This window comes from Myotis yumanensis, unplaced genomic scaffold, assembly GCF_028538775.1.
Source record: "Myotis yumanensis isolate MYYU_CA2020_CCGP unplaced genomic scaffold, mMyoYum1.0.hap1 SCAF_2, whole genome shotgun sequence".
Taxonomy (NCBI): domain Eukaryota; kingdom Metazoa; phylum Chordata; class Mammalia; order Chiroptera; family Vespertilionidae; genus Myotis; species Myotis yumanensis.
In genome coordinates this window covers 186,032,583-186,056,984 of record NW_027223753.1, presented here as the reverse complement: position 1 = coordinate 186,056,984, position 24,402 = coordinate 186,032,583, and the positions used below count along the sequence as shown (strand labels likewise).

Genomic DNA, 24,402 nt, shown 5'->3' with positions numbered 1-24,402 from the left:
AATGCAAATAGTCCCTTGGATGGCATCCTAGTACCAGGCTTTCATTGGTTCAGAGTAGCCCTTTGGCTTGAAAAGGCATTATCTCTAAGGCAAGACTCCATACCCACTGGTGTTCCCATGTTATTTGCTCTTCCCCCGCTTTTCCAAGGTCTGGACAAAGCTGCCTTTTGATCTAGGTGGCCAGGCTATAATTTATTGACCACCCTAAGTTAATAGTTAAAAGTCCCTGTGCAGAGAATGAAAAACAAGAGACTAAAGTATATTGAGTATAGTATTGTGAAAAGCACAAGCTTTTTGAACATCCTGCATTCCAAGATAAAAATAAGCCCAATTACCCTCATTTTAGAGTGAGTTACATTAGTTGGGAAGTTTTTCTTTTTTTTTGGTTGTTGTTGTTATTGTTATCTGTGTGCTTTCATTCTTAGATTGCTATGTTAAATATTATTATTACCAAGATACTAAGTCATTCCTTATATAAGGTATTTGGTCTTATGAAGAGTACACAACCTCTTCCCCTTGTTGGAAATGTTTTTTCCAAAAATAAATAACATTTGACATTTGTAAAAAATAAAATTTCAACAATAACATTTCAACTTATTCACCACTTCTATTTCATCCTCTCATAATACCACACAACAGGTGCATCACCACAAGCCATGGCCTTGTGAGCTACTTGGAAGCTCCACCCAATGGCCTATCATAAGACTTTGTTGAGTTTGTTTAATCTTACTAGAGGCTTGCTTTTTAATTGAGAGGACCACATTTATTTTTTTTAAAGAAGAATTTCAACCACGAAAGGAGAGGAATCTAGGTACAAGACCCAATGTTGAGGGAAATGACAAGCTATTGGCGAAACCCAAGGGGCTTAAGTATAGAGCAAAGGAGAAGGAACCCAAGGAGTAAGTCCTGTGTCCCCAAGTGAGTTATTAATTCATGAATGAGTGATTACTGGCCAATAAAGAGAATGATTCTCACCAGAGAGAACCAGATAATCTGCTCAGTGATGCCTCATCTCAATACAGTGGCTGGTTATTCACATATAGGACTCTTCCCATGATCTCCTTGGTTTTACATACGCAGAGCATGAGGACAATGGTATTGATCACTTTTAGATCACAGGGTTTGTTTTGTTTTTAACTCCCATTTCTAGACTGAGAAACAAGCAGAATAAGTTAGGGTATTTTACTTACAGAAAGAGCAGTAAAAACTGTGTTGATGGCACCAACTCCAATGGTTGCATACACAGGTTGGCTGAGTCCAGCCGTCTGGAAAATGCTGGTTGAGTAGTAAAATATCTGCAAAGTGATAACAGTTTAGCCTTAATCAAGAAGCCTAGCATTGGCGGCTTTAAAGCAAGAAATATTTTAAGTTGTTTGTCTTCAGGTGCTTCTATGAAACCATGGTCCCTAGAAGAACTTCCTAAAGATTTTATCTGACCTCTCCTTCTAGGGAAGGAGCAACCACAATTATCCTTCAGTGTTTAAAACTTCTGTTTGCTTAAAAGTCCTTTTATATTTAGCTGAAAACTCTGCATATGCATTTTCTTTGTGTTTTTTAAAAAATTTTAACCCTTTTGTTAAAGTATACAATACATACATAAAAGTACACATGTCATAAGTTATAGCTCAAATAGTTTTCACGAAGTGAACACACCTGTATAACCAATACCCAGATTAGGAAATAAATCCTTCCTTGCTTTCCTAAAGCGCCCTAAATATCACCTTATGTTCTCAAGGAAACTCTTCCAAGTTCTACCATCACAGACACATTAATTTCAGTGGAGATAGAGAAATCTGGTTCACAACCTAACAGCCTTTATTACTTTGTTACGTTTTTACTTTTATAACAGCCTTTTAGTTCATTTTGTTGTCCTCCCAGCCCCTGTCATGCTTTCCCCACATAACATGCCCTCTTTCTGCAGACAGGGCTGCTGCAGGAGGCCTGTGCAGGCCGGGCTCAGCGAGGAGTGGCTTACAGCACACTGCACACTGTCCCACTATTTTTAGGCCGCCCAACAGCCTCAAGTCCAGTGTTTCCTGGACGCTTCTAAGTCAGGCACTGGGATGGAAGCTAACGCAGAGAGGTTCAGAGAGATTAAGTATGGTGCCATGGAATGTACAGGCAGAGCTGAGATAGGGGATAGCAATGTGGTCTGTGAGCCCCAAAGTTATAAAGAGTATTAGATAAAAAGAAACATCAAGGACCCTTAAAAGAGGACGAAGACCACAGCAGAGCAGTATTCAGCCTGTGGAGTGAGGTTCACTTCACAGGCATTGCTTTCTTTACCCCCTCCAAGTCTCTGCCCACCATTCAGTCACTCCCAAGGTGTCCTTTGTGGATCTGAGATTGGCTCACTATAGAGGAAGCCCAAATCACATTTCTAACAGCAACGGAATCAGCTTTGTTCTTTCCTTTGTTTAGTTTCTTATCAAATGCTTAATTATTTTCTTCCAGTAGCTAATTGCCGGTAAAACAATTTTAGTCTGCATAATGCAAGGATTTCAATTCAAAACCCCAAAGCCAGCAAGTTTAATGCTCAGTATGTTTTTCAATCATGTCTTTTCTACCACCCTCACTCACCATATCATATCAGTTCATTTTATTGTTTATTTTGTGTGCATGTGCTGTCTCCCCAAATAGAGTAAAAGTTTCTTGGATGGCAGGAAACTTTTTGGCACCTGGCTATCTGGTATACTTCATTTAAATAGAGGGGACCATGGATTCTTTTAGCCTAGGCCCGTGGTCAGCAAACTGTGGCTCACGAGCCACATGCGGTTCTTTGGCCTCTTGAGTGTGGCTCTTCCTAAGCCTTAGGAGTACCCTAATTAAGTTAATAACAATATACCTACCTATATAGTTTAAGTTTAAAAATTTTGGCTCTCAAAAGAAATTTCAATCGTTGTACTGTTGATATTTGTCTCTGTTGACTAATGAGTTTGCCGACCACTGGCCTAGGCTATTATAAATCCCAAATTTGATACTCAACTCTAGAAGCCCTTTGTAATTTAGTTTTCTTTGATATAATTACTCTCTTTTCCCCTCTTTTGTACTTATTATGACTTTCGCCTTTTTACCTTCATCTTAATAGACATACAATACCATTGGTTGTTGACATTTTTAAAAATTGTAAGCTAATTTTAGAAAGCAGATGAGGCAAAACAGAAAATTATTGCTCACGCAATATTTGCTTATAGTAAGACATGATGTTAACATTTTAAAATGTCTGTTAGCTATTTAAACTTATACCCCTTTCCTGCTCTACCTTAATTCACTTTGCTCTTAAGAATTGGGGGGTGACCTGGGTTTTGGAGGCATCTGTCCAGCCACAGAGTGTACGCTAGAGGCACCCCAGCCTGCTGAGAACATCTCTAAGGACCTCTACATAGAAGTATATCCAGGGACCTATTCTGTCACTGTGGGTGCAAATGACTTAACCAAGAAGACTCAAGTGGTGGTTGTTGATTCAGGACAAAGTGTGGCCTTGGTTTTCCCCATCTGATGTTGACCATCACGTAGCCTTTTTTTAAGTAGCAAGGAGAATAAAGCCACCATATGATTCTGTTAATATTTATACATTAATCCTGCTCTTAAGGCCGGCCTTCCTGAGACCTGGAGCTTGTCTCTTTCAGTGCCTATTTTAACCTCAAAAGTTTTTAACCTCTTACCCTCTTCTGCCTAAAAGTAATAATGATACTGTCTGAATAGTTTTTACTGCTTGCTTTCCAACTAAAGGATAATTATGATAATAAAAGGAGAGATTTGTAAAAAAAAAAAAAGAATTGGGGGTTGATCTTAAACTTACCCCATTGATTCCAGAAAACTGCTGAGCCATGTGCAGCATCAATGACACCAGAATAGGCTGTCGGTAGCTGGAATTGGTGAAGAGCTGAATTATGGAGACTTTCTGTTCACTTGATGCTTCTGACCTTTCTTTTCTCATCTCAGCGATGTCTTTGGTGACATCAACACCTCCTCTGAGTCTTTTCAAACCTGTCCCCCAAAATGATTACATTTACACAACTCAGGTAAAAAAATAATTTATATTTAGTAGGTAAACGAAAGAGCTACAGTTCTGCATAGCCTCTCTATTACTTAATAACATGCTCTTTGGGAATTCTTTTTTGTTAAATTAAATCCTACTTTTTTATTTCAAGAAAGCAGAACATTTGGCTTCATCTTATGAAGAAGAGAACTCTGGTCCTCATTGTCCCTGAAGCATAATGCTGGAAAGGTCTTTTAGAAGCCTATGGTTGAGTCCAGTACTCTGCAGGTAGGCTTCTGATTTTGGTTTGAGTGAATATCTTTGGGTGAAAAATGGCCTGTACCAGTCATATTAAAGCGATCTTGCATGCTCTTCTTCCATGTAATCACTGACTTCATTTGGAAAGCACTAGGGCTGATTTCATGAGTAACCATTCACACCCACTGTTTCTCATTAGCTGATAGTTCCAACACAATGGGTAGAAGGTAAAACCACCCATAGACTTACTTTTCTTTGCTTTGTTTTCCTCATCCAACTTGATGTAAAGGTATCTGGGACTTTCTGGACAGAAGAAGAGCAGCAGAGACTGCAGGACAGCTGGCACAGCAGACAGACCAAGCAGGATGTGCCACAGCTCACGATTGCCCAGGATGAAGTCAAGGCCAACAATCTGAAAAGGTAGGGGAAGTGTATCAACCACAGAACACTTTGGATCTGTCTTCTGCAATAATCTGTTGAATAACCATATTAATTACTTAATAGCAAGCCTTGACAATTTTGATTCAAGTGTGCATCAAAATGAAAACTATTACTAGTATATCTTACCGTATCTAAATTAGGGACTATTTATTTTACAAAGAATCCATCTAGGTTTGTTTTCATGAACTCCTATGGGACATTTAGGATGGGAATCAACCAAACTTTTAACAACTTATTTGATATCTAAAACAACATAAAAAATTATGCATGACTTTGGACCTTTGTTAAAAATTTATTCTTAGATTTCCCAGAACTTAAGTAGAATGGGATTATACAGATAGAGCAATGACTCTAATGAGAACAGCTTTGTGATCCCTATTGCAGTAGTTTAACCTCTGGATAGTCATAGGTTTGGGGTTCCAAGGATTCCTTCTGAGACCACAGGGTAGAAGAGAAAGATAGAGCCAGCTTGACAAGAACTGGTCATCATTTACATACTAAATTTCCAAGTAAGACACTCAAAACAAAGGAAACCCAGACAGCCAAAAATTTGAAGTTGCCTATTCCTTTAAATCTAAATGGAATAATTTAATTTTAGAATAGCTCCAGAAGTTCAAGATTTGGCTTCCAGGTCACCTCCAGGGCCATCCCAACCGCAACTCCAAGAGGAAAAGTGAGGACTGGAGTAGTAATAATTTAGCTTTGAGCTAAAATGTCTATGCCTCTATATGACCTACACTACCATTGGTGGAACTGTTTTATTTGTTTGTTTGTTTTTCTGTGTTTGTCTACAGTGAGAGTGGAAAGTCATGGAGGGAAAAGTTGGGTAAAGTAGAGGATGGTTGAAGTAAGGGATGAGAGTTTTTACCTGACTAATAAGAATGCCCGTGACAATGGCCAGCTGGTGAAGAGCGCCAATAGCACCCCTGAGTGTGGTTGGAGCAATTTCACCAATGTACATTGGAACCAGGCCTGAAATTAGCCCTGCATGAGACATGAACATAAATGTTAAAGCCAGGACTATCTCAATAACATGAATTTGGCTTACATATAGTCAATACTCTGATTGAAAGTCTCTTTCTGAGTCTGTTGAAAGGAAGAACCCTTGTTCTCAACCATAGACAGAGGTTATGCAAAGAATATTTGTTGATAGATTCCAAATAAAGTTGTAGTTGGATATAAGAATAGAAAGAAATTGTTAGTCAAGTATTTGGCAATTATTTATTGTCTTATTCAATTTTTAAAAAAATCTATTTTGTTAGTATATAGCTTACATTATAATGCCTTTAGATCTTAAGAAAAGAGAATGAATAATGTGATAATATTCTTAAAAATAGTAATATTCTTAATCTAGACTCATGGAATTAAAGGGAATTAGAACATATCTATGCCAACATCATTACTTGATCGAGGTGAGCAATGACTTACCTAAGATAACAGTGTAATAGAGTGCTAATATGAGAGCTATAAGCTCTATCTGAATTTCCACAATGTGGAGTTGCTTCAAGATCACTGTTAGAGTGGTGGGTGGTATAGAGAGGTGGAAGGGGGCTCTGCTTTTGATATGCTTCACAATATATTTATAGAATTTCTTTTCAATTTTACCAAAAAGATTTTGTATTTGTTACTGTACTTTATTTTTTTAAACCTTTACTTTAATTTTAATTTATTAGAGTTAGAAAATTTAAAACATAGGTTTTTCTTGAAATTTTCATTTTAATTTACAAATTTTATTCTATTAATCAGTCTTATTTATAACTTAATAAGCTAAAATTTTGTAAAGATTTTACACTGCATTTGCAAAGATAACATTTGTTTTTTGACATTCAATATTAATTTATATTAGTTTCAGGTGTACAGCAGAGTTGCCAAACAATTATATAATTTACAAAGTGATACCCAGGATAATTCTAGTACTCACGTGGCACCATACCTAGTTATTACAATATTACTGATTATATTCCCTATGCTCTACTTTACATCTCCGTGACTATTTTGTAACTACCAATTTGTACTTAATCCCTTTATCTTTTTCACCCAGTCCCCTCTGGCAACCATCAGTCTGTTCTCAATATCTCTGAGTCTGTTTCTGTTTGGTTTGTTCCCTTATTGTGTTCTTTATATTCGACATAGAAGTGATATCATATGGTATTTGTCTTTGCCTGACTGACTTATTTCACTCATCACAATACTCTAGGTCCATCCATGTTGTTGCTAATGGGAAGATTTAATTATTTTTTTATGGCCCAGTAATATTCCCTTGTATATATTTACCACATCTTTTTTATCCAATTATCTGTTGATGGGCACTTGGGTTGCTTCCATATCTTCACTATTGTAAATAATGCTGCAATAAACATAGGGGTGCACATATTTTTATGAATTAGTGTTTTAGATTTCTTTGGAAAAATACCCAGGAATGAAATCGCTGGGTCATAAGGCAGTTCTATTTTGTTGTTGCTTTCATTCTATTTTTAAAAATGGAAAAAAGAGAAAGAAAAACAAGATTTGGAAATTTTAGATAGTGTTATCATTTGCATTTTTCAGAAGAGGAAACTGAAGCTCATATTCAATTAATATTTCTAAGACCAGACAGAAACAGTGCCAGAATTGATTCAGTGTGAACCCAAAGCTCTTTCCACATGTGGGTTGTCTTTTCACTTTAATAAAGCTATCCTGACTTTCAGTTATTTAACATTGAAAATAATGAAAAGAGACATTTAATTAAATAATTTTAGACTTTTATTTCAACTGGTCATTGAAGATGCATGGAATTATAGTTTTTCCCCTTTTCAGGTAAAAGTGTTATAAATATTTGATACACCATTTTGTTCCCTTGACCCATCTCTCCCACCCCCAATGGAAATTAGTGATTTGAAATTGCTACAGTTTGGGACAATGGGTTAAAACCTTGGCTCAGAACTATTAGGGCATCATTGGTATTGAGAACCTAAAGATTTGGCTGTTTTAGAGAGTGAGAGATTCTCCCTTTTGTTCAGGCCTCTGCTGATTAGTTGCCTCTGAAAATTCGAAAAGTTGTTCCCAAGAAATAATGATTCCAGTAATTTAGATGGAAACTTCATAGGAGGAGCATCCATCCTTCATTCTGAACTCTATGAATTGCTTCTTCCTGATTCCTTCTCTCGGTGGTCACTGCTGCTTTAACCCTTCACCCAGCAGGTCTGAAATCTGACAGGGTTAGGCTGTATAGTCTGAAAGATGGGCCCAGTATCAATGTCTTTCCAGATAGAAGAGGCAAATACATAGGAGGCCAGATAGACTACAAAGGCCGAGTTAGAGATTCTGGATGTATAGATCTTCCACTGTCTGTAGCACCTTGGGAGTAATAACAATAGCTAGCATTTCTTGGTAGTTTACCGTAGTCAGATTCTATGCTGAACATTTTACATGGATTCTCACAAGCACCCTACAAGGTAGATATTATTCTCTTTATTGAAGAGAAGGAAATTGAGAATAATTTGTCTGTGGTCACATGACTAGAAATGATGTCGTTGCCATGGGAAAGAAGACAGCTTCACATCTCCCATTTACTGGTCCTAAACCTCCCTGACTCAGGACTTTAACTTCATGCTATTGCCTATCCCTTTTGTGGTGCCACATCAGACCCAATATATTCCCTGAGTGTGTGTGTGTGTGTGTGTGTGTGTGTGTGTGTGTGTGAGAGAGAGAGAGAGAGAGAGAGAGAGAGAGAGAGACTTACCACAGTAGAGTCCTGATACAGCTCTTCCTGAAATGATAAGAATGTGAGATGGTCCCATTTTCGAAAATCCCATCAAGAGAGCTCCAGCTAATGAAAGAATGTTTGCTATCAACATGGCTTTGATTCTGAAATTTTAAAAAGCAGGGATTATAAATTTAGCATCAAACCTTGATAAAACTACATGTGTTCAGAGCATGGTGACATTTTTACCTAGGAGATTTCTTTAATTTTGCTGAAAAGGCTAGTTGAGGGAATCTTAAACCATGATTGATACTTTGATTTATCTACAAACTGATGCATTAACAGTAAGTAATATTTATAATGAAAGAATCTGGATTTTATGCTCCTGATCTCTACATTTTGGTGGAGATGAATCAATTTTTGATGATGACTAGTTTGAGTTAAGATAAAACTCTAACACTTTTTCAAACAGTTAATGAATTAAATTTTCTACAAGTTGATTGTTTTAAACACAATTGCTGGGTGATAGCTAAACTCAATTCTGTACTTGTAATCTATGACACCTTGCTTTCCGCCCCCCCTCCCCTTTCTTTCAATGGTACAGGTTTTTAGTTGATGTAGATAATGAAAGAAACTTTAAAAATTAAATTTCCTTTATTAAGAATTATTTTAAATTAAAGCATACTTTTACTTTGAACTTTATCATAGAGAATTATAATTATTCTTATCTTAACATTATATGTCAGCACATTTTCAGAATCTATGCATTAATGTTAACTTATGTAAAACATGTAAAAAAGCTGACAATAGCAACACAAACATTTTCAAAATTAATCTTATGAAATTTGACATTTTAAGGTATTTATTCCTTTTAAGTGGGAACGTGAGGTACACTAGAAACCTTCTTCAAAGTAGGTGATGATAAGGCCAATGAAATTATCTGAGTGGACAGGTATGAAAATGCCTGTGCCACATAGAATGTAATAAGCACCTTGTTCTGTTCTATTTCAATGTTTCAAACTTTAAAAAGTGAGCTTTTTCTAAGCAAGTATCTTTAATACCAAACAGATATTTTTAAAGAGTAAAACTGTATAATCTCATACTGCAGTGATTGCCCAACAGCCATGCGATAGGCTGAATAATAACCCCCAAGAGTCTACATCCTGATCCTCAGACCCTGGGAATACGCTACGTTATATGACAGGAGGGATTTTTCAGATGTGATTAAATGAAAGATTTTGAGTTGAAAAGGTTATCCTGGCCCAACAATGCAATCACAAGTATCCTTGTAACAGGAGACAGAAGAGAAGGTGAGGTGATGATAAAGCAGAGATTGGAGTGATGTGCTTTGAAAATGGAGGAAGGACCACAAGCCAAGGAACATAGAATCTGGAAGAGGGCAAGGAAATGGATTCTTCCCTTGGAACCTGCAGAAGGAGCCAGCCCTGCTGACACCGAACTTCAGCCAAGTGAAACTGAATTGGGGCTTCTGACCTCCACAACAGCAAGAAAATAAATTGGTATAGTTCTGAGGCACTAAGTTTGTGGCAATTCATTATAGTAGTAATATGCAGACATTATTAAGTACCTAAAGGCACCGTGATTTAGAGCTGATCAACTTCAGAGCTGCGGAGAAAAAGACAGGGTGTTGCTCCGTGAAGTGCTTTTTCTCTAAACAAGGACAGAGGGCAGGGAAACCCAAAAAATTACCTTAAAAAATGGTTACTAGCTAGTTAACAGTATATTCTATTGGGTGGGAAGGGGGAGGTGAGGGGAAACGAGATAAAGTCTTAAAAGAGACAGCCTGAAAAGTATGTTTGATGCCAGATTGCTCTAAAGTCCTTTTTCCTTACTACCAATGGATGCTGGAGCACTTTACACAACTTAGATTTCAATTTCTGACACAGACAACAGTGTGGTGATAGCCTGAGGGGAGCAGGAGTGGGGACTGGGTGAAAGGGGACAAAGGGAGGGAAAGTGCGGACATCTGAAATAGTGCCAACAAAAGAAAAAGAAAAAAAACTTCTGCTCAGACGCGAGAAATGGCCAAGGATAAATAATCTAAAAAAAAAAAAAAATACTTGAAGTGGTTGAATCAGGGAGAAGGAAATATATTTCTAAGTATATTTCTTTATTTTATTTATTTATTTATTTATTTTTTAAATTAAATCTTTATTGTTCAGATTACATTTGTTCCTCTTTTTTTTCCCCTCCATAACTCCCTCCGACCAGTTCCCGCCCCACCCTCCGCCCTCACTCCCCACCCACTGTCCTCATCCATAGGTGCACGATTTTTGTCCAGTCTCTTCCCGCATCTCCCATTGCCCTTTCCCCCCCAAGAATAGTCAGTCCATTCCCTTTCTATGTCCCTGATTCATTGTAATCACCAGTTCATTCTGTAGATCAGATTATTTATTCACTTGATTCTTAGATTCACTTGTTGATAGATGCATGTTTGTTGTTCACAATTTGTATCTTTACCTTTTTCTTCTTCCTCTTCTTAAAGGATACCTTTCAGCATTTCGTATAATACTGGTTTGGTGGTGATGAACTCCTTTAGCTTTTCCTTATCTGTGAAGCTCTTTATCTGACCTTCAATTCTGAATGATAGCTTTGCTGGATAAAGTAATCTTGGTTGTAGGTTCTTGGTATTCAGCACTTTGAATATTTCTTGCCATTCCCTTCTGGCCTGCAAAGTTTCTGTTGAGAAATCAGCTGACAGTCGTATGGGTATTCCCTTGTAGGTAATTGAGTCTCTTTCTCTTGCTGCTTTTAAGATTCTCTCTTTGTCTTTTGCTCTTGGCATTTTAATTATGATGTGTCTTCGTGTGGTCCTCTTTGGATTCCTTTTGTTTGGGGTTCTCTGCGCTTCTTGGACCTGTAAGTCCATTTCTTTCACCAGGTGGGGGAAGTTTTCTGTCATTATTTCTTCAAATAGGTTTTCAATATCTTGCTCTCTCTCATCTTCTGGCACCCCTATTATTCTGATGTTGGTACGCTTGAAGCTGTCCCAGAGGCTCCTTACACTATCTTCGTATTTTCGGATTCTTTTTTCATTTTGCTTTTCCGGTTGGGTGTTTTTTGCTTCTTCGCATTTCAAATCTTTGACTTGATTCTTGCGCTCCTCTGGTCTGCTATTGGGTATAATATTCTTTATTTCAGTCTGTGTATGCTTAATTTCTAGTTTGTTCTTTATCATAGCATTGAGGGTCTCATTAGTTTTCGTGAGGCTCTCATCAAGTTTCTTGCAAGCCCTCAAAATTGCGTTTTCTAGCTCCATATCCTCCATTTCTGTCATGTTTTTTTGTCTCCGCATTTTTTATGCTTTCTTGGTGCACCCCCTTGTGGTCTTTGTGCACAGTCTTGTTCTAGTTAAGCCTTGATTGTTGTAGTTAATACTAGAGGGATTTGACCACCAGGCCGACTGTCTGTGGGAATCACCTGTCTGTGCCTTGGGAAACTTCTGTCCTCTGGGGAGGTGCTAATCTAGCCTTTGCCTGAGGTGATCAGGCAAATGGCTCTGCGCAGGGCTTGGGCGGGGCGGGCTCAACAGGGCGGGCAGAGGGAGCAGTTATGGCTGCTCTCAGTCCCGTTCCCAGAGGCTCTGTTTCTCAGAACCCCGGCAACCGCTACAAACCTCGGAGAGAAAGCTGCCCTCACGTTGCAACTGATGCTAGACAATCCCGCTTCTCCCGTTTGAGTCTGGGTCCCTAGAGACTCGCCTGGATCTGGAGCTCAGAGTCTGAGACTCCCTCCTGATTGAAAACGACAACCACGCCCTCAGCCACCAGCCCGCTTTGCACACGCACCTCCGCACCTTTAAATTTTCCACACTGCACCTCCTCTGAGCCTCGGTATGCTGTTCTCTTTCCTTCTAGTTGAAGAGTCTCTCCTCAGCCAGCCTTCCTGTGGTTCTGGGTGATGTCCGTTCCATCTTTTAGCTGTATTTTTGAAGTGGTTGTTTGCGGCAGCAGTCTCCGGTGTTTACCTATGCAGCCATCTTCCAAGTATATTTCTTTAAATCTCCCTCTAAATACTCCTATTAGCATAGGACTATCGCCCTTGTCCTCATCATCAACAAAGAAGACTGCATTCACTGCCTGCTCACTCTGCCGAGACATTGTGCTAAACCCTTTATACTCCTTCTTACTCCATTGGCACAATAATGCCACAACGTAGGGATTATTATATATATATTTTTTCCTCATTGCAGATGGGAAGAAAACGTCTTAGAGAACTTAGATAACTTACACATTTTCACACAACTATTAAGTGACAGAGCTGCCAGGTGATCTGGGTGAAACCAGGGGTTAAGGTTTCATTTTAGTGAGTCCCATTTTCCGTACAAAAGAAAGAAAGCATTCCCAGACCAGGAATGTTTGCCTTTCTTCATTCACAGTGGTGTGGATTGCACAGACCATGGTCACCCCCATCATTGCCTTGTAATTAAACTGTAAGCCCAGAGTCTCTGGAAAAATTGACCTTGAGAGTCCAAATTGAAAAATAATGGTCATAGATATATATTGGCTATTATACAATGACAAAGAAAAACTTTTTTGAAAGGCAGTAATGGAAAATACATTTTTATTTATTTACTTTTAACTGGTGAAGTAATGACCCCGGCAATAAGGAAAATCATGCCATTTCTCAATGAAGCACCTCAGAAAAATGGTTATGTGAAAGAGACTGAACTCTCTAGTCTTTTTTTTAAATTAAAATTTTAATTTTATGGCTGTTTTTCATGGACAATTATTTTTTTTTCTCCAAGAGCTGGAGGAAACCTCACTTTTTGTTACCATAAGTTATTTGATAAATGGTTATTTGACATTGTTTTGGGGATGACCGATGCTGCTGTTAAATCCTAAGAGCTGAAAGGACATGCATTCTAGTTCCATCTCTAGGACACTGATTAAATGTTTTAAAGTAAGTCACTGGACCTCTCAAAATCTTGTCTCTAAATGAGAGGCAGCAGGGCTTACATTTTTTCTTCAGGGATGGGAAGAAGTATAAAACATCAGTAGCTGCTGAAAGACTTAGTTTGTCCATATTTTAAATTTTAACTTAATTTTGCTTAATTTTAGAAATAATTGATCTAAACACCAGTAGGTTGATTAAAATGGGAGGAACTGACCATTTTCTTTTACTGTAGCGGAAAGTCCCTTTCAAATAAGAACAAAAATAAAACGTGGGTTCCCATGCTACTCAATACTTAAGGAAATTTCTTACAGTCTTCTTATTTAAAAGCTCCAGTACAAGAGAAAGAAGTTATCAGAATTTTAATAACCAGAGATAAAATTATAATTTAAAGTAGGAATTTTATGAACGAAATAAACTGTAATTCAGAATTACTAAGACAGTTATATCTTAGCCTATATCATTTACATTTTAAAGGTTTTGAATTTTCTAAATTTTCCATATTTGTATAATTATTTTTATCACTAGGAAAAGGTAATTAATAAACAAAAGATAGACTTAAAGAGTAGAAAACAAACTTTAAGTAATAATCAGCTTATTTTCTAATTTTATTATTATTATTATTTTCTTTTGGGGGGATGGGGCATCCAAAGAGCTTTAGTATGTCACATGACTAAGTAAAATGTGAGTGTAAAGGAGTTGCACTGATGTTTTCAGTCCAGAACACTTAATAGAAACCAGAGTAGAGAAATGGAGACACCACTGGCTTCATCTTTGGTTGGGGCTTGGATATAGAAGTAGCAGCAGCTATAAACCTCTTGCCAAGTATACTGAGCAATTGAGGGCTGGGGAATATTGACTTGATCTTAGAACTTGACTGAACCAAATGCCAAATTCTAATTTGAAGATGAAAAACTGGATGTCTGAGAAATGGAGTGATTTGGTGACACAAACAATAGACTCCCAGGTTAAAAATTCCACTCTTGGCCCTTCTATTGAGCTCTAGAGTTAATCATTTGTGCAGTGGGTTCTTAATATGTTTTATAACTTAGAAAGCCAGAGAATCAAAGCAATTGTCTAAAAATGCACACCAAACTCACCTTTGCAGTAAATACCTCCACAATTAAGCAGATTGGTGCAACAGCTTTTTCCATTATTTGTTTCAACACTGATCTAACTCATAGGGTCACGTGGTAAAAAAACAACTCAAAAACTATTCCACAAAAAGAAAGGTGATTTCTTTCTAAACTAATTCCAATAAACCCCAAATACGAAAGTTTCCATGTTTCTGCTTGCTTATGAAATTTGCCTACCTTCCAAGCTGGTCCCCAAGCCATCCACCGAAGAATGATGCAATCATTCCACCAATTGCAAAGCTGGACACAGACAGGGACCATAGCATGGTGATGATGCCAGAATCTTCCACAAACTCTTCCTCAGGCATAGGGGTTGGCGTTGAATTCATTAGGTTGGGGGTTCTGGGCATTTCCTCTGTACTAGCGATAGCATCGCTGCTGAGAGCTTTTCGGTCAGCCAGCGGGACATCCAAAACATGTCTATAATGGGTTATTATTATCTGAGAAAACAAAAACATTTCAAACAATCTATATATCTTTATTCATTTTTTTTCTTTAGAGTATTTGTTAGGTATTTAAACAGGATCATTCCAATTGTGTGCATTACACACATACAAACACATGTAGATTTATTTATAGTTGACCATCTACACTAATAAAAGAGAAACATGCAAATTGGTGTCACTCCGCTACCCTTCCCATTGGCTAATCAGGGCGATATGCAAACTAACTGCCAGCCAAGATGGCGGCCGGCACCCAGGCAGCTTGAAGCGAACATGACGCTTGCTTGCTTCAGTGACAGAGGACTCCAACGTTCCCCGACTGCCGCTGCCGGCCTCTGAGCTTGCAGTTTGAAACATTGTTACAAATAGAGAAGCTAAACAAAACCCCAGAAACCTGCTTTCAGCCAGTCGGGATCTCAGAGCTGGAGTTGAAACAGTGTTTCGATTATAGAACCCAAACAAACCAGATACCTGTTTTCAGCAGCCAAGGCCTCAGAGCTGGAGCCAAGCCTCAGAGCTAAAGCTGGCCCAGAATAAAAAAAAAAAAAAAGAAAAAAAGGACAGGTTGGGAGCTCCAGTCACCCACCAGCCTGAAAACAGCCCTCAGCCCCTCACCCAGACTGGCCAGGCACCCCAGTGGGGACCCCCACCCTGAAGGGTGTGTGGCCAGCTGCAAACAGCCATCATCCCCTCATCCAGGCTGGCCAGGCACCCCAGTGGGGACCCCCACCCTGATCCAGGACACCCTTCAGGCCAAACCAGCTGGCCCCCACCCATGCACCAGGCCTCTATCCTATATAGTAAAAGGGTAATATGCCTCCCAGCACTGGGATCAGCAGAGCCGCGAGGCCTCCCGGCACCGGGATCAGCATGACAGGGGGCAGCGACCAAACCCCCTGATCGCCCTGCGGCTCTGTGTGTGATAGAGGGCAGGGTCACAACCTCCCTATCCGCCCTGCTCTGTTCGTGACAGGGGAAGGCGCCCCAACCCCCTGATCAGCCCTGCTCTGTGCCTGATAGGGGGGAGCTCCCCAACCCCTTGATCGCCCTGCGGCTCTGTGTGTGACAGGGTGTGGTGCCCCAACCCCCCTCCCCCCCCACGGGCCCTGCTCTGTGTGTGACGGGGTAGAGCCATAACCTCCCCATCGGCCCTGCCCTGAGTGTGACAGTGGCTGTGCCCCAACCCGCCGATCGGCCCTGCTCTGTGTGTGAGAGGGTATGGAGCCCCAACTCCCCGATGGGCCCTGCTCTGTGACAGGGGGCAGCACCCCAACCCCCTGATGGGCCCTGCTCTGTGCATGACAGGGGGGAGCTCCTCAACCCCCTGATCGGCCCTGCTCTGTGCGTGACAGGGGGTGGTGCCGCAACCTCTCCATGGACCCTGCCCTGAGTGTGACAGAGGGCGGTGCCCCAACCCCCCAATTGGCTCTACCCTGAGCGTGACTAGGGGTGGCATCGCAACCTCCTGATTCACCCTGCTCTGTGCATGACAGGGGGCAGCGCCCCAACTCCCCAATCGGCCCTGCTCTGAGCTCGACCAGGGGCTGCACCTAGGGATTGGGCCTGCCCTCTGCCACCCGGGAGCAGGCCTAAGCCAGCAGGTCGTTATCTCCCGAGGGGTCCCAGGCTGCGAGAGGGCACAGGCCAGGCTGAGGGACTCCCCCCCCCCCCCCCCGAGTGCACAAATTTTTGTGCACCGGGCCTCTAATCATAATAATAAAAGGCCAAGAGGCGTCACAACCAAATGACCAGTCGCCATGAAGTGGCATTGACCACTTCTCCGTCCCTCCCCGCCAACCTTCGGGTGGGGGCGGAGTGGGACTGGCAACTGGCAACTGGCCAGCGGGCTGAATTGCTGACCTCTTGGTCCCTCCCCCCCGCCCCCATCCCCTCTCCCCTGCCCCAGGCTCCCATGGATCAGTGCTGGTGAATGGGGGAATCAGAGTGGATGGCGGGAGGACCAGGCTTGCTGTCAGGCCATTGGGATCCCCAGCTCATCCCCGGCTGCTGGGGGGGGGGGGGGGGGCGGGGGGCCAGCGGGAGGGGGGCTCAGGCCTGCAGGAAAGCGGGTGCTGGCAACTTCACCTCCGTGCATGTGAGCCGGCCGGCAGCTGATGGAACATGCTGCCCGCTCGGGGCCACTCATGCCTGGACGGGTACGTCACCGGCATGTCCCACAATCTCTGTCAGCGTCTCAAGCCCCAGCAGCAGTGGCAGCATCACCCCGAGCAGGCAGCGAGTTCCATCAGCAGCCGGCCCAGCGCACGCACATGGAGGTGAAGTCTCTGGTGCTCGCTTTCCTGCAGGCCTGAGCCCCGGAGCAGCCGCAGCCAGCCGGGGATGAGCTGGGGATCCCCACAGCCTGACCGCCCGGCAGTGGCAGAGGCAGTGCTAGACCTGGGGACTGGCTAATGGGCAGAAGATGGCCCGGATCACAGGAGGCTAGGCCTAGGGACCCTACCTGCATGACTTACTCGTGTGCTGGGCCTCTAGTACCTATAAAACAGAAGCCACAAATTCCAGTGCCAACAGGAGCCAGGCGGGAACAAATAAATGAAGGAGGCAAGGAGAACCTTGATGACTCGAGGACTGAAATACTTCTCTACTATTGAGGACATAACAGCGAGTGAGCAGGGTTACGGCCCTCCAGAGCATCTGCCCCACCTGGAGGAAGCTGCAAACACGAGACTAGTGTTGATGAACTTTAGTTTTTAAAAAGAAGATGGAAATCTGGGTTTTCATGTAAAAACTGCCAAGTTTTAAATGCTGTCTACTATTCAAATTGAAAATATTCTGCAGGCTAAAAAGATACAAATCTGCACCAGTGTTACCCCTGCACAAGAGGATTTAAATGGACTTATGGAAATATTTTAATGGAAACACAAAAGTAGACATAAGAAAAAAAATTGGGAAAGATACGATGAGGCCCAAAATAAAGTTAGTATACAAAATTCAAACACTAGGTGCTATATCCTTGCTAGACGGGAGCTATAATTTAGCAATAAACTTCCTAGCAGCCAAGGCATAGAGAAGAAAACAATTGTGTATACTGATGAACTCCAAAGATGAAAAAAAACCCTCAGTGGCCCCTGAGAAGGCACTGCGACCTAGAGGACCTCACAGAGTTCAGTGGGTAACAGAATGAACAATGTTCAAAGCTGAATTGCACAGAGCCTTACTTTATAATGTGGCCCAATAATCAGAGGAAAGTATAACTGGGTAAACTATACTTTCAGGCTATCTTCCTTCCATGCCGTTCCTCTCGATGGCTCTTTGGCTACTATTCAGCAGCAGCGAGCTGCAAGGACCTCTGACAAGGGGTGCAGTGGCTCTAGTTGGTAGTCAGGGCAAAGTCCTAGGTTGCAAAATCAGCTGAGTAAGGGAAGGACCTGACATGTTATGATAAAAGAATTCTGACCAAGACATTGGCCTCATTAGAAGGTCATGCCATATGGACAACCTACACAGAAAAGCAACTGTAAGGAAATACCCAGAATGTTCTCAGCAGTTTGCTCTATGTGGTAGAATAATTACGGTGATTTCTTTCCTAATCCTTCCTGCAATAGGCATGTGTAGTCTTCATAATCATAAAAGGTGTGATTTACAAATATCTTAAAATAATTCCAAATGTCCTACTGCTAATAATAATAATAATAATAAAGGGCCTGAATGACTCTTCTGATGTCACAGTGTTTAAACACAGAAGGAAGTGTCTATAAAGAGGGCACCAAGCCAGATGCCAGTGGGGAATCCTGGTGTTCAGATCTGTAATTGAAGGAGGGAAACCTTAGATTAATTTCCCCTCTAAGACTGAAAAGGATGGTTTAAATAAGAATTTGAAATAGTCTCCCAGGAAAAGAGGCTCTACCAATTATGGTGATATTGAGCCAAATTTCAGGAAACCTGATAAATCGGCACATGTCATTACCCACAGAAAATAGCCCCCCTCTCCCTATCCCCACCCCACTCCACACAGTGTTGTATCCTAAATCTTTAAACCTCAGCGAGGCCTGCCACACGCATGAAGATGGGTGGCACGTAACCAGAGCACATCTTTTGGTCCAAGGAGCGACTCATTTCAGATGATGGACTGACTGGCCAGCACATATTTCACACATTCACACCCTGCAGGGATCTTACATTTTTCTTGGAGTCCAATGTTGTAAAAGAAGCAGATGAAATATGATCGATTTGTAGAAGTCACCTAACAAATATTTGTACTTGCACCTTATGCCAGCCTTCCCCGCAGCATCCATTCTCCCTCCCTTTCTCTTTCTTTGTCTCTCTCCCCTTCACTAAACACTTTATTGAACACCCTCTTTACACCAATCATTGTGCTTGGCACTGGTGATACAAGACATCAATTCCACACTAAGGGACCTGACAGTCTGAATTAGGGCAGAGGGAGTCAAGTCCTGGACGCCCCCCCCCCCCCCCCCCCCCCCCAGTTCATTACAGGTTGTGGGAGCTGAGAAAAATGGCATCCCTCTCCTGTCCATTCACTGGATATCAGAGTAGAGATGCACAAAATCAATGAAAAAAACTGATAGAAATTGTTTGATATTTTAAAAAATACCCATCCAAATGATCATCACAGAGAAAACCCAAATGTTGTTGGACTTCTTGACTATTATTTAAATGTTTTGTATTATTTTACTTTGAAGCACCTATAGGAGACAGCAGTACAGGGAAGGACTAGAGTCTTTTTAATGTTAGTGCTTCTGATGGTTTTAATCTGGCCAGGAAATGGGTGAGAGAAGGCTATTGGGAGGCTGAAACTGGGAGAACATGTTAAAGTTCCTGATGCACAGTGAGTTGGTGCTCAATGCATTTGTGCACAGAGCGAAACATATCCTTCTATGGCTTTCTCATATTCCCTGATATTTTCATTTGTGTATGGCTGAGAGGTCTGAATGAATGCTGCAGTAAATAAGCTTTCAAGCTTTACAAAAGATATCCTAAGGCACATGGTATTCTGACTAAAGTTTTCTGTGAGCTCAGCAAATATCAGAGTCAAAGATCAAGAATTATTGCTGTTTACTTTCTTCTGAGGGTTATTAAGTGATGAGGCATCAAAGCCAAGTTCTGAGCTCTGAAACCACGCACAGGATACCTGACAGAAGGCTGTTCCCCACGTGGACACACTTTATTTCTCTGTACAAGGAACAGATATCTTTCTGTCATTGACAGAAATTGCCAAAAGGGGATTTGAATTGTGAATGTTTTACTTGCCTGTTGAGGGGCATTGATCACACCAATGTCATATCCAAACTGGAGGGAACCCAGCACGGCAGTGAAGACAGTGAAAACCAAGGTCCCGGTGATCTGTGGGGAATGAGACACAGGGCTGGGAAACATGAGGCAAGGTCAGCCACCCATCTACTATCACTCTGCAGTTTGGACTTCTGGCAGGCTCCACAGGCTGGTTCTTGTTCCTTGATACTCACAGTGAGCCCTATGCTCCCAGCAGGTTCATTCATACCAGAATGTGAGTCATTCACGGTTTCCTTTACACTGCTGAAGTTGAAAAGAGTTGGGGATAGCTTTTTCCAGGAGAAGAACCAAAAATCTGGCCAGCACGGCTCAGTGGTTGAGCATTGACTTATGAACCAGGAGGTCGCAACTGGATTCCCAGTGAGGGCATATGCCTGGGTTGCAGGCTTGATCCCCACTGTGGGGTGTGCAGGAGGCAGCCTATCAATGATTCTCTCTCATCATTGACATTTCTATCTCTCTCTCCCTCCCCCTTTCTCTCTGAAATCAGTAAACCTATATTACAAAAAAAGATAAAAACAATCATTTATGCTATTATGAGAAGTAAAATCAGACAGCAATAACAAAGAGTTGGGGAGCTCCTGGACATTGTTATGGTACAAAAATACTTCAAAACTTATACAAGGGGCATCAACCAGTCTTTATCATAATACACATTAATATCCAGGTAATACTTCAGGATTTCCATATAGTTGAACCTAGAGTTGTGGGTTAAGAGCTGTTATTCACCCCTCACTCCCTATAGCTATAAAAACAAACAAACAAAAATATAGAAAGGGGCAGAGCATTCATCCTTTCCAACTTATAATTACATATCTAACCACCTCAGAGAAGCCTTATCATGCATATAGAGCCATATGTAAGGATATTTTATATATGTGTGATAGCAAAAATTATGGAAAGAACCTAATGTCATTCAATGGGAAATAGCCAAATAGGTTCAAATGGATCATGATATATATACATCAGATACATACAAGCTGCTATGCAGCAGTTAAAATGAATATTGTGGTCATGCATTGACATTGTTAAATGACAAAGGAAGTTGTGTACTCTCATTAATGTTTTTCAAAGGCTTAAATCTGAGTATTTTTTCTTAATCTATGCATGTTGTATGTAATTCATAGAATATGTTCTTGAAAACCATAAAAGGATGATCTTTGAGGGGGAATGTGAGATTGGAGAAAAGGGGTAAAAGTATTTCTTCTCTAATTTATATTATTAGACATTTTTTAAAAATATATATATTTTATTGATTTTTTATAGAGAGAAAGGGAGAGGGATAGAGAGTTAGAAACATCGACGAGAGAGAAACATTGATTAGCTGCCCCCTGCACATCCCCTACTGGGGATGTGCCCACAACCAAGGTACATGCCCTTGACCGGAATTGAACCTTGGGACCCTTCAGTCCGCAGGCTGACGCTCTATCCACTGAGCCAAACCGGTTAGGGCTATTATTAGACATTTTATAAGAAAACTATTTCATGTATAATCTCTTCATTTTCCAGGAGAGAAGCTGAGTCCAAATCCTTTGTCTGAGTCAGCACATTCAGAATGAGGGTGCAGGTCTTCTGACCCTTCCTCTCGTGCTCACCCCTTCTCTTCCCAAGTCTGGGTGGATTTATAAAGCCGAAACATTGTGCGTTACCTCAATTCTCGTTTCTTCTGGGTTCCATTATTAGGCAATTTCTCAGTTCTCAAGAATAGTCCTACAACATAATTTCTAAATTCCCCTATGGGAAGTCAATGGTAGTTATAAACGAAGCTTGAGCATCTGCTAGGTGCCAGGCAGGGTGTAAGCACATTATCTTCCCTTTCGCAGTATCTTCCAAACTTCAGTTATTTGAACACCACCTTCATGATTTTTGCCAAAGCTACATACCATCTTTATAGTTATTTACTTAACATTTGTCTTTATATTGTCTTCAAAGTTCTAACTGCTTTAGCTTTATTTTGGGCTATAATAGGGAATCCCAATGCCCTAATTATTCTTTAAATATACATTATATAAATGCACAACTATTAATACTAAAATGTTTGTCACCTGAGTATCTCTAATAGTATCTCAATTACTGCCTGATCATAAAGAACTATTATAATCCTGAATATCCTATATTACATCCTTATGCTATATCCCAATATGTTCTTCTTTTATCACAATATAGAAAATCCAAGCTCAGGTAAATAACAGCCCTGGCCTCAGAGCAGATAAGTAGCTTCACCACATCCCAAACCCAAGCCCGGCTGACCACAAAGCCCGTGTATCAAGCTTTGTCACTTTCCGAAATGAAGAAATGCCCAGCAGAATAACTCACACCAGATCAGAATTTAGAGGTCTACTCTGAGAGGGGTACAGATTTACCCACTTGCATGATGTGTGTAGGGGTGGGGGCATTTGATGGGGGGGGGAACTATCAAGGGAGCAAATAAAAATACCCTTTTTATTTTCAAGTTTTTATTTTGAAAGGTATTATGTTTTACTTACTTATTTTTTTATTGATTTAAGAGAGGAAGGGAGAGGGAGAGAGAAATAGAAACATCAATGATGAGAGAGAATAATTGATCACCTTTCTCCTGCACGCCCACTACTGGGGATAGAGCCTGTGCCCTTGACCAGAATTGAACCCGGGAACCTTCAGTCCGCAGGCCGACACTCTATCCATTGAGCCAAACCAGCTAGGGCAAAAGGTATTATATTTACAGAGAAGTTCAAAGACTCTGTAACCTTCACCTGTGTTGGCCAATGGTTAACACCACATTTGGTTAACTCTCACTGCGCGTGTGTGTTTGTGTGTTGTTGTGGCCAAATCATTTCAAACTAGGTGGAAGATATTTGTGTCACTTCACTCCTAAACACTCCAGCATGTTCTCACTAAGAATAAAGACATTCTCCAGCATAATTACAATGCCATTATCATATCCAAGAATCTACTAGATATATAAATGTTATGTAATATGCAACCCCTTTTCAAAATTTCCCACCTGCCCCCATGATGTCCCTTAGGGCTGTTTTCTTTCTCCTTCCATGATCTAAGAGCACTTGCTGCATTTGGTAGTTAGTTCCTAGTTTTCTTTCATCTAGAACAATCCTTCTACCTCTTGCTTTTTATACATTGACATTTCTGAAGATTTCATTACAATTTTCATTATGAGTTAGATTCAGGTTAATCTGCCCCCCCCTTTTTTTTGCATATTCCTTTAGTAGTATGGTTATGCAGAATCACTTGAGAAGAAGTTACATAGATTAGTCAGAAAACAGAGCAAATATCCTTAAAATCCTAATTACTGAACAAGAAATCAGGATTCTAGCAGCCAAATGAACTATCAATTGACCAAGAGAAGTAGCTTTGATCTGTGGTAGCTATATCCAACATCCCCCAAATCCTCCATACGCTCACTGACTTGAGCGGCTTCCCCTATTCATTTTCTCAAAGCCGATTCAAAAATGAACAGGATGCTGCTTTACCTGATCTGTCATTTTATTTGCCTGGGAGTCCTCCTCTTAATTCCAGGTCCTGTAGTGAGTGTGGCACATGCAGCTGGCCAGCTCCTCTCTGTCTTTTTTTTCAGCTTTCCAAGACTAGTTATACATTACAGGAGAAGGGGGAGGGCAAGGAAGGAGTGGACCTAGTAAAAGTCCAAGTCTAATCTTGCCAAGGCTATTGATGAGAATTGAATCAATACATGCATTGCTGCAGAGACCTGTGGCTTTCATACCTTTGTTCCACCAGGAAAGAACACCGGAGCAGGTCCTTTAGGCATAAGTTACAAACCAGAGGCGGCCACATTTTAAAGTACAAGTGAAGCGTGGCAGCCACCGGGGACAGGTGAAAAGCAGATGTGGTATGCTGGGCTGCCATGCCATGGTTTGGGGACGACAGACAAAGACAGGGGCACGGGAGGTACACAGACAGCACTCTGCCCTGCAGAAGACTAGTTCTGTGGTGTTTGTGCTTCTGATCTGGACTGTGAGGCCAGAGGCCATGGTAGTCTTGAGTGGTTACTTGAGTGAGCTTTGCAGAGTTATGAACTTGGGTCTGAATCTCAACATTTTACTACGGGTGGTATGACCTTAAGCCAGTGGCTCTCATGACTTTTCTGTGCTTTAGTTTGTTCACCTGATACAATGAGAATAACAGAACACACACTTTTTTTTTTTTGGGTGGCTACATGTGGTAATATAGGAAAGTGTTTAGCATAGTGTATACTAGGTGCTCAGTAAGTGGTGGTGTCATTGTTTTTACTGTTATGATTATTGGTTCTGTGTATGT

General features: G+C 41.0%; 1 protein-coding gene across 2 annotated transcripts in view; it reads right to left on the bottom strand.

Annotated features, from left to right (window-relative positions):
• Positions 1-23,677, bottom strand: part of SLC2A2 (solute carrier family 2 member 2) — a 29,455-nt gene extending 5,778 nt beyond the window's left edge. The window contains exons 1-8 of one of the 2 annotated variants that reach the window (XM_070406808.1): positions 23,598-23,677; positions 20,089-20,181; positions 14,591-14,853; positions 8,403-8,527; positions 5,550-5,665; positions 4,490-4,652; positions 3,803-3,990; positions 1,191-1,295 (exon numbers count right to left, since the gene is read on the bottom strand). In XM_070406808.1, the coding sequence (XP_070262909.1) occupies positions 1,191-1,295; positions 3,803-3,990; positions 4,490-4,652; positions 5,550-5,665; positions 8,403-8,527; positions 14,591-14,853; positions 20,089-20,181; positions 23,598-23,609 (1,065 nt within the window). In that variant the 5' untranslated portion in view covers positions 23,610-23,677. Of the gene's footprint in view, positions 1-1,190; positions 1,296-3,802; positions 3,991-4,489; positions 4,653-5,549; positions 5,666-8,402; positions 8,528-14,590; positions 14,854-20,088; positions 20,929-23,597 lie in introns of those variants that run through there. The other variant, XM_070406807.1, reaches the window with a different exon arrangement.
• Positions 23,678-24,402: the final 725 nt, after the last annotated feature.